General features: G+C 39.1%; 1 protein-coding gene across 3 annotated transcripts in view; it reads right to left on the bottom strand.

Moving 5' to 3' along the window:
* Nucleotides 1-4100: 4100 nt before the first annotated feature.
* The window catches only part of CUL2 (cullin 2), a 55703-nt gene continuing 49335 nt past the window's right edge, over nt 4101-10468 (bottom strand). Inside the window, exon 22 of one of the 3 annotated variants that reach the window (XM_063324474.1) lies at nt 4101-9049. In XM_063324474.1, coding sequence (XP_063180544.1) covers nt 8918-9049 — 132 coding nt within the window. In that variant the 3' untranslated portion in view covers nt 4101-8917. The remainder of the gene's footprint in view (nt 9050-10468) is intronic. The other 2 variants (XM_063324473.1, XM_063324475.1) reach the window with 2 other exon arrangements.

Below are 10468 nucleotides of genomic sequence, written 5' to 3'. Positions count from 1 at the left end.
CCCCACGCCTCCTCCTCCTATGAGGACAACAGTCATCTCCACCCAGAAGGATTCTAGTGGAAAAGAAAGGTCCATTTTTCTGCAAGGCATGGAATTCTCACTCAGAGAAGGCATTTGAATGAGATGCAAAGCATTGTGCCCTTTTTACCCTCCCAACCAAATTTGCTAAAAGGTTGCAGCTGTCTCGGCAGAAACGCATCCCAGCAGGGTCCTGACTTTCAATCCCACCCCCAACATCACAAGAGCATGGCACCAGCTGGACCCTCTCTTCCCAAGCGTGTGCACATAAGTTTCATTCCGTTTCTTTACATCCTGTGCCCTCTAATCTCTCCTGTTCTTGCTGGACCCCACAGATAGCCCACCATGCTAAATACTGACTCCACCGTGGAGAGTATTTCTTCTCCTAAAACATATTGTTAAGAAGAGGTGGCTGCTGCTGCTGTGGGACACTGGCCTTGGGACCAGCTGAGTCCTGGCTGCCTCGCAGGAAGGAGCCAGGGAGGAGCTGGCAAGGGCAGGGAGGGAACGGCCAGCACTGTCTGGCTCGGCAGCCACCGCTACCTCTGCTGTAGGAACAGGCCCATGCACCCCAGATACCTTCATACTAACAAAGGAGAGGCAATACACCTTAATTTCTTCATATTTGTCTTCCTAATATCTGACCTTTTCAGCAGAACGTACTGTCACACCGCTCTCCTCACAGCCGCTAGGGCTGGAAAGTCTCTGTGAACAGCAGAGATTCTGCTATAACAATACATTTTAAGGAAACCACCCACGTTTCCACACAGACACAATTAAATCACGAGAGTAATGCTGCTGCAGAGCTGGCAGGGGAATCACATTGTACAAGTGGCTTCAGGGAAGATGAGAAACACCTGCTGATGGCAATGGCCCCAGGCATTTTTGACAGCTTTCTGACATCTTCCCCAAATTTTCCCAATCAGCCAATGATTCTGTTGAGCAAAGAAATTAACAATCCCATTGTGTGAAACCACAACAGTGGAAGGATCTCTCCATTCCATGCTGCAACTTCTACCAACAGTGATTTTAGAGCAGTTGTTATTGAACATAACTCCTCTAAAATCTCTGAGAGTTTCCGTAGCCTCCAGCAGAGGATGAATACAATGACGTCCTATCACAGTTGCTTCCTCCATCACTACAGATGATGGCTGGAAAATAAGTTTGTGTTTATGTTGTCCATACTCTGACTAATCTGTAGCTAAGTGAAGGTTTTCACAAGCATTTTACACACAAAAAAAATCAACAAAATAAACCCCCAAAGGATTTCTAAGGACAACAAAAAGTTATTTCAAAATCCTACTCTCTAGGACATGAAGCACTAATGGATGGTTTGCCGTGCTCTGTAAGAGTGTTATCTAAACTCTAGTCTACATGGACAGGATTTAATGTGATTTTTAGTTTTATAATTGGTCTTAAAACCAGCCATGACCGACGCCAAACCCCTGAAGAAAATTTGGTGTAAGTATCCCAGAGCTCTCATGAGTATGACAGTAATAAAATCACATTCCAAGGAAGCCTGGGCCAAACACCTTCTTACAGAAGCACACAGAGAGATAGAAACTTGTGACGTACCTTCATAAGCAGGGATTTAAAAAAATAAGTTTTAAGGCACTATATATGATTGCCATATACAAAACACACTAGCTAGACAACAAAGCCTAAAGGGGTATGGCAAGAAAGAAGAGCTCGACGCAGCAAGAAGGTGTGTACACAGCAAGAACAGCCCCTGCAAAGAGAAACAACTTTCTGGTGCCTGGAGCTCAGCCAACCAACCCTTGTCTCAGGTGTGGAACGGCATCATGGCCATTTTAGAGAGCCTGGAAGGAAATTCTGGAAGATGCAAAGCCCAGAGTCTGCATCAGCAAGAAGTGTGAACTAAACATCTCACACAAAACCCTCCAAAATAAACTTCTTGAAGATCTGCTTTTCCAAAGTCGGTATGTATGTTATGTTACTAAAGGACTTACAAACCAGCAAAAAAAAAAAAAAAAAAAAGGAAAAAGCAAATCTGTGCATAAAGCAGCTATTTTACCTATTTTCATCTTTGTCACTGCATACGACCCACATAACCAACGGCTTCCTGAGCCACTTCAGATAACACACTATTAAGAACTTTATCCCATGCTTCTTGGCATCTTTATGGGTAGTTAGATGCAGCGCACCTTCTTCGCACCCAACACTTCCTCCCCTGCGAGCGGGTGACGGCGCTGCCTTCCCCTAGGAACCGGTTGGCAAAGCAAGGCTTGTCCAGACACGGAGCCCTTACGCTCGACGGGAGCTGCAGCAGGAAGGGAAGGAGCAGATATTCCAGCTCTGCCTGTCAGCAAGCAGATATTCCAGCTCTGCATTTCAAAGGCTGTGCCTGGGTGTGGGAAAGAGTAAAGAGGGTCTGTCAGTCCACATGCAAAACCCCACACTCTTCTGCCCCAGCTGCCAGGCTGTCGCTCGGGACCTGAATACACGTCCCCACTTGCCCCTTCCCACTAAGCTAATACCAGCCTCACTCAGTGACACAAGCTCTGTTTCTCTTCCTGTCAAACGATATACATGTCTTTTAAAATACACATTTTTAAAAATTAAATGCCCAGCACTCTGAAAGAGGTAGGGCATCCAAAACAGGCAAGGCTACTGCCTTGAGGAAAGAGGGCTGAGGAGCAGATAGGGTAATTTCTTGATTATTTTACTCAAAAATCATAGAATCATAGAATTGTCTAGGTTGGAAGGGACCTTTCAGATCATAGAGTCAAACCAACAACCGAACTCTGACAAAAACCACCACTAAACCATATCCCTAAAAAAAAATAAATATGGATGCCAGGATTAATTTGTGGTGTCTTCTTAATGGATAGAGGGTTTCTTAAGGCTAGAGTCTCCTTTCACGCAGATGGAAGGTTCTCTTAGCCCAAAATGAGACGACTACTGTTGCTCTCAACAGGAATGTTACATCCTCCCAAATCGCTTTCACCAGCTGCAACGGGTATATCTCTGATTCACAGCCATGACTCAGGTTTTAAGCAGCGCACGCTTTGTGGGTGTACGTCTATTCCCTTCCATTTGTGGCTACAGTAAAGCTTAGATACACCATTACCGGTACACTAAAACATGTGGCAGCAGAAACCCACTGTGGGGAAGGGAGAGAGAATTTCACCTGGAATCACTGAGACGAGGTTACAGGTGAGATTCACATGACTCATTTTCCTGACTTCAGATGGCAGTCAGGCAGAACGTATGTTCACATCCAAAAAGGCAGTTCTGAAAGCCTGATTTCCAAGTCTGAGTCCCCAGATGGTGAGGTGGCCCCTAAACTTAAATGTTCACATACTAATTCATTACCGGTAACTAGATTACTAGCTATCATTAGAGTTTATTATGGACATCAACAAACACAGTGGCTGAATTTTGCATACACAATTCTGGCCACCGCTGCTTTCCTTCTGCCCCGAGAAGCAGATGGCTCATCTTCAGTGTACCACCCCCACTGCCTGCAACCCACGGCCCCAGCTCCCACAGGTCCCTTGTCCCAATAAATGTTTTTTAGTCCTTTGAATATTGCAATGAAAAAATACACAAAAAGCCCTGGGAAGCAGGTAAGAGTTTCAGGAGTTTCAGATTCTTTTTTAATCTCTCAAACTCAAGTCCCAATGACCATGAAGCTGGTGGCTGGAAAGACGAAAGGAAAATGGACACATGCGTAGGGTTTTTAAAACAGATCAAGCACATCTTATGAAACTGAAATTGTTCAATACAATGTGAAAAACTACCCAAGAAGTGTCACACTTTTTATCCTATATACCTAGTAAGTTACAGATGATATAACCAACACTAAAAGACAGGCAACGATGACCTGTCAAGTTTCAAAACTGTCCTCAAACCACTCTTCTTTAATAACTGTTGGCAACTGCAGTGCTACCATGCACAGCTCCTGGAAAAAAGTCTGACATACATCAGAACCACCAGCTTCCACCAAAAGGTGATAACTACAGTGCTTACCAAACAATGACTATGCTAAGAACAAGGCCACTTTCAGATGAAAACACGCCTAACAATCTCCTTATGTATCCATTGCTGCTGTAAACAGTAATATACCAAACACTGGGCTGGATAAGAGTCAGACTGACTCGGCTGTACAGACATTGGGAAGTGTTTCATCCATCCTATTTTACTTTCTGTAGTCCCAAAATACATGATTTTCTGTTCCTGGTATGTAACACCACATCAGGGAAGATTAGGAGAGCAGTATTTATAGAAACACCACCGTATGATTTTATTTATCTCAGTGGAAGAGCGGATGGAAGGACACATAAAGTTAGTACAGCCCTCCTCAGTATAAAAGACCAGAGGAGATTTCTGGCTAGTCCAGAAGCTTTAGAAAGAGTTCATATACAGCAAGCTCCATCAGTGTCTCAAGTACGAAGTTTTTACTTGATATTGTAATAGACTAGTAATGCACACACCCATTACCTTCCCCAGCTGAGCAGGAGGAACTTATGACAGTGTTAATGCAAGCTGTTCAGGGCTCCAGTCAAAGCAACCAACCAAGAGGGCTTTTCAGTTCTGCTTAAATCACGTTGATAGCTTTCAGTCACAAGGGTCCCAGAGAGGGTGTAGAAATTAATAGAGGAAGTAATTCCCTAAACTACTAGAACTGTTTTAGAAGCTACTAACAATACCTTTTGACTTGCTTCATAATACTTCTCGGGCATAGGAGAGTCCTTGACTTCTCAGCTACACGTGCAGGACTGGACTCACTGGGGAGATTAAGGGAGCTTTCAAGTCTTCCTGCTGCTTCCTGGGACAGCTGATGGGAGCAGCACCAACACGTGGCTATGACAAATGCACTGCTGCTCTGAATACTCCAGCACACTTCTTCCTCAAACACACGACAGGTAATCATCATTACTGAACTCAATAGTAATCCTGTCATTAACATATGCATGTTTAAACCATTCAAAGATAACGAATGCAAAAATACAACTCCAACACTTCTAAAATGGAGGCCAACTGACCAGCCCCCTCATCTTCCTCATTCCTTTTGCTGGTTTTAATTTTCTTTCCTTATTGATGCAATTGCAAATTCCACAGAACCGAGAGACAACATGAAACGCACATCCAAGCTAACATGTCCAGATACTATCATATTTGCTCACCTTCCCTCTTTAAATCCACACACACACACTTGCATTTAGCAGAGTCTTGCATTGTTTTAAAATTATTATACCCAAACAATGTTTTGGCCTTTCCTCTTCTTTTGCCTGGAAACTTGCAAAAACTCTGTTGTTATCAGCTAGGAAGCGCAGCACAATTTACCATAAGCAAGTAAGGATAACTTCAGATTTGTAACATGAGAAAACACTCAGTGCAAGAACAACTGTTTCTGGAGAATGTATTTTCATAGATTGTAATACCTTAGATTAATTAACTCTACGTACTTAGCGTATTTGTAAAGCATAGACAGTTCTAACATATTTGCTCTAGAGTACAAATAATTTATTCTGCTCAAGAATCAATACTATGTTGTAAGATTTGCTTTTAAAATTATCCTTAAAAAACTAAAATTTTTTAAGGATAAGAAATGGCTTTCTAAACAGATGAAAGATATCAGCTTACAAAATGTATTTATCCTTTGACCAATTTCTGTACTCTGCTCCTTATTTGGAAAAGTGATGTACTTACTGAAAAATTTCTTAAAAAGTAACGATACTCCCTGTTTTGAAAACTGTTTTCTCATGTTGTGGTGATTTAAGTACCTTTCATAGCTCCAGCAGCCCTGTATGTATGAACACACTGAAATAGAGGTACACGTTTTTCTTTCGTAGAGTACGATAATCAATCTGAAGACAAATTAAAACATCATAGAAATAACATTTTCAATTGGCATAGGAATTATCTATAACACTCAGTACTAGAGGTAAAATGCATTTTGGTATTAGAAATGCATGAGATGTATGAAATCATTAGGTTTCCAGACTCAGCTGTTCGGCTCCCAATAAACTAGCAGGTCATACATGTTAACAGGGTTATAATAAATACAAAAATCTGTACAATTATACCAGTTCCTTTTAGTGAACAATTAAAAGAACAAGGCATTTTTGGACATCTTCTCTTTTCATGATTTGCCCCTCCTGTTAACACAGCACTTTGTATTGTGAAATGACACTTGCCAGATGTATTGAGCTGCCAGGCTGTAGCACTACACTATACGCTGCACCACTGTGTGCCAGCGATGACTTCAGTGACCTAACCCAGCTACACAGGGATGAATCTTTGCACCACTTTTTTCCTTAGGGGGAAGGTGTGAGTTACAAAGTAGAATTCAAAATGTTTCCCAGCTACAGCCATGTTTCCCAAGAGGCACTGAAAAGACTGAGTTTGTGTATAATTATGAAAGACATTGTCTGGGGGTGCCAACCGTGCTGAAATATATGAATGTTTTTAACTCACTAAACATGTCTCAACTCAGCAGCGTGCTTATCTAGAAAACAAAATACTACTTTTGATGTTTTAGGTATGCAAAAATTCAGAGATAAGGTAATGCTAAAACCTTACACGTTTGGGCTAGAGCAGTAAAGTTTTTGTTTCATCTATGAAGTAATTCTGAAAATAAATTTGTTAAGGCTTTTTCAAACTCAGTCTTAAAATTTTGCTACTGCAATCTATATTTAAATAAAGCTTTTATTAACCCTTTTATGAAGAAACAAGCTTAAAATCTTTTGACTCATACACAAGTTACAAGATAAAACACATTTGTTTCCAGAAGCTTTGGTGTCACTGTTAGTTTGTTTTCTGGAGAAAGGATCTGATGATTCAATGTTCAGGCAATATTTTTTCTGTTGTGTCATAAAATATTCCTCTATTCTATTTTTTTTGTCATAAGAAGTAATGAATTACTTTTTATAAAGCACAGAAACGTTTCACACTGAAATAGATTAAAAGTCACTCCAGTCAAAATCTATGCTAATGTGTCTCCTGTTTACTACACTTAGTGACACTATAAGCACCTGTGCTGTCTCCTAACATGCATATACAACTCCAAACTACCAGTTTAGACAAGAACTTATGGCACCATATTACGATCAGTTAAAAAAATCCACTTCTTGAAGACATAAATCCATTTTTAAAAAAATCTAGATCTTAGTGTAGTGGGACAAAACACCATAAATATGGAAGAAGTGCTTAGTGCCCTTCATTGTTTATTGCCCTTTATTCACTCTCAGCAAAATCCACATAAGGAAAACTTATTACCACTCCTTGATGCATTTCCTAGTTAACTATAGAAAGTTTACTATACCCTCCAGATGACATATGAATGTGATGCCACTTAAGAAATAAGAGACAGTAACAATCTGAGAGTCGGAGAGAAACCTTTCATACAGTGAAGAACTAGAAAAACAAAAAAGAAGGAAAAAGTTCCCCTTAAAGGCTTTTTTTTTTTCCTTTAAAATTAATTCTTGATCTGTGGACTTTTAGTAGGTGATGAAATATCACACAATCTAAAAAAATATTGCAAAGAATATATATCTACATATATATATTTTATATGCACACAAATAAAATTTGGCAAAAATAGAACATTTAAAGTTAACTTAATATTTATCCTGTCAATGATAATAGCAGGCGTGGCCATAAGGAAACTCTTTTCTGCAGCAGGTATTCAGTGTTCACACCCTTAATGCTCCTAAACTCCAACTATTTCCAGCGGTAGAATTAGTACCTTTTAAAATTATACTTTGCTTATGTGAGAGTGAACAGTCACCATGCCATCCCTGATAAACAACGCAGGACATGTAATAGCCCATGGATTTCTTGTCCCACCCAAACAGCTAGAAATCTAATTGGGGCAGAAGAAAACAAAATACGATAAATACAACCATATGAGTTAGGAGGGAAAACAGGAAAAAAACAGTATGGGCGTATGTGGAAACAAACATAGGTACCTATCCATGTAGAGTTTCTACCCAATGCATTAGTGAAACAACATTTTTCAATTACTAGTCTGCTACATTCTTTCCCATTAATAGGGTGGTTTCACAAGCCACTGAACTGTATCTTTGACGTTCATTATATTCATTTCTAACTCTTTGTGAACTACACTACTTGAATCCCCTCAAATGTCTATTTATTTTCTCTTGTAACATATTCCTACAGTGTGAGATTAGCAGACACAGAGTAGGCCTTCAGGCACTAAGAATGTAAATTAGCCTAATCTCAAGAAAACAAGATGTGCACTTAACCATAAATATTTTTTTTATAGTCACATCAAACATAACATACCCGGTATTCAGTTTCATATAAATTTGTCCTAACATCAGATTTACTTCTGAGGCTATCCAAAACCCAAACACAAAACATTATTTTTAGTCTTCTAGGTCTGAATAATATTTACAGACATTAATGCTATATCCATTTCTACAATCATTCGAGACACATTATATAACTTTATTTTTTTATTTGACAAGCAGCAGTATCATGTTCGTCATTTTTTTTTACATTTTAATGTAGATACAATTATTAGGTTATCTGTCATATTACAATATTTAGGTTTTTTTATTTTTTTACTTTGTCTTAAGATACATTAAAAAACATCAACTGCAAACGTGAAAGGGGAGGAAAAAAAAAAAAAAAAAGCATGGTACCCAACCAATTTTCCACATTTCAGCAATACTTCACTCATTCTTTTAGTAAAGTTTTAAGAAATGTCATAATGACATGAGCTTGAAATATCTATAGGCATTTTCATTGACGCTCATGACATGGCACTGGTGATGTTGTAAACAGCAGAAAAACAGGGGCTGCCAAGTGACCAATTATGGAGGCACAGGCCTGCCTCTTCCCACAGGAACACACCAAACAGTGACAGCAATGATCTCCTTACGACCATACCTGCAGGGCAGCAACATCATGCTACATAGCTGTACTCGTCTGCAGAGGCCTGGCTTCGCTCTATGTACTGTTTGTCTATCAGAACTTCAATACACTTCTTAATCATGCTGATACTTGGGTTAAACCTAGCTCTTGATTGGCTAATTACCTGCAAAAGAAAGACATGGGGTTTGTGTTATTTTTATTTACAACAGTTATAAAAGCTATAGAAATATTCACTAAGGGCTTTAAGGCAAATTCAGTATATTTTTCTTTTAAAGACAGGATGAAATAAACCCGGAATAGTTCATTTATAACAATGAACAAAGCATCTCTATACATTAGTGTCAGGACACTTAAACTGACTGCTCTGCTCATTGGTTAGTTTGCCTACACGTTAACCAGATCTTTTCAGTCCTCTTGCTTGCTTAATTTGCCACGGTACAAAATATTCAGGTTAAAAATTAATCTAACATTAACACATTTCTTCACTTTACTATTGTCACAGTTTAAGCAAAGTGAAAATTTTGTAAAACGCTATGTGCCTTTCCATGCTGGCTCTGCTACTGACTTCTCTTCCTAGACTAGGTCCCTTTTACTTCTCTTTATGTACTTCCATTGTTCTGGAACGATTCATTTATGGACTCCCAAATTTTGTTTGACTTACATCAGTCTTACTTGGAAATTAAATGCCTGAAGAATGCGTTAAGCTTAGTTTTAATAATACTTTATACTATTCTGAATGGTTAAATTTCCCTTGATTGTATTTTTCAAAACTACCTCTAAAGTTGAATACAACTTTCTTTGCATCCATCACCACTTTTGTTATCATAAAAAAATAGAGAAGACAATTTAATAAAGATTTGTGAAACCTGTTCTTTATAGCATTAAAAAGACATGTTTAGAAGGCATGTAAACAGGTACATAGCAAATTACAAAAACATCGGATTGTAATGTTATAAGACTTTATTCATTCTTGAATACCACAGTTTAGATATATTAAAAATGCAACCTATCTTCAGAGATTCTACTGCACTAGACAATCAAATTTTCAAGAAAAACATAACACTTTTTCTTTCAGAAAATTTATTGAAAAGCCCTAGCTGACACTTCATCACAAAAGACAGAGCCCAAGTAGTAATGATTTTGTAAAGTTATACTACTTTATTGCTGTTGCAACAAGATGTGAGCTGAATTTGTTGTGTTTTGTCTAAATTCCAGCCCATGTAGTGCTGTACACCTGGTCCTGGAAGGCACCTGAACTGCTCAGCTGCCCGAAGATGTAAATGCAGCCCCTCTACCACTGACCTCCTCTCCTATACAATTTGAGACAATTGGGATGAACCTCTCTTTCTTCAGTCACTGCAGACAGCCCTATGATTTGGCAAGCTCCACCTGGCTATGCTGGAACTTTGTAATACATACACTAAAAAATTATTTATTGTAAAAATATATATATGCATTGTGGAAGAAACCGGAGCTGTAGGCAAAACTTTAGACGTCTCTTAATGGTTCTCAGTTTTGCTCCTTCTCTTGTAGAAAAGAGGATGAAACGGTGTGTAGTAACAGAATACACGTATCTATTAAC

Source organism: Chroicocephalus ridibundus, chromosome 2 (genome assembly GCF_963924245.1).
Source record: "Chroicocephalus ridibundus chromosome 2, bChrRid1.1, whole genome shotgun sequence".
NCBI classification, from domain to species: domain Eukaryota; kingdom Metazoa; phylum Chordata; class Aves; order Charadriiformes; family Laridae; genus Chroicocephalus; species Chroicocephalus ridibundus.
The sequence above is the reverse complement of the archived record's forward strand: the minus strand, read 5'-3'. Positions and strand labels throughout refer to the sequence as shown.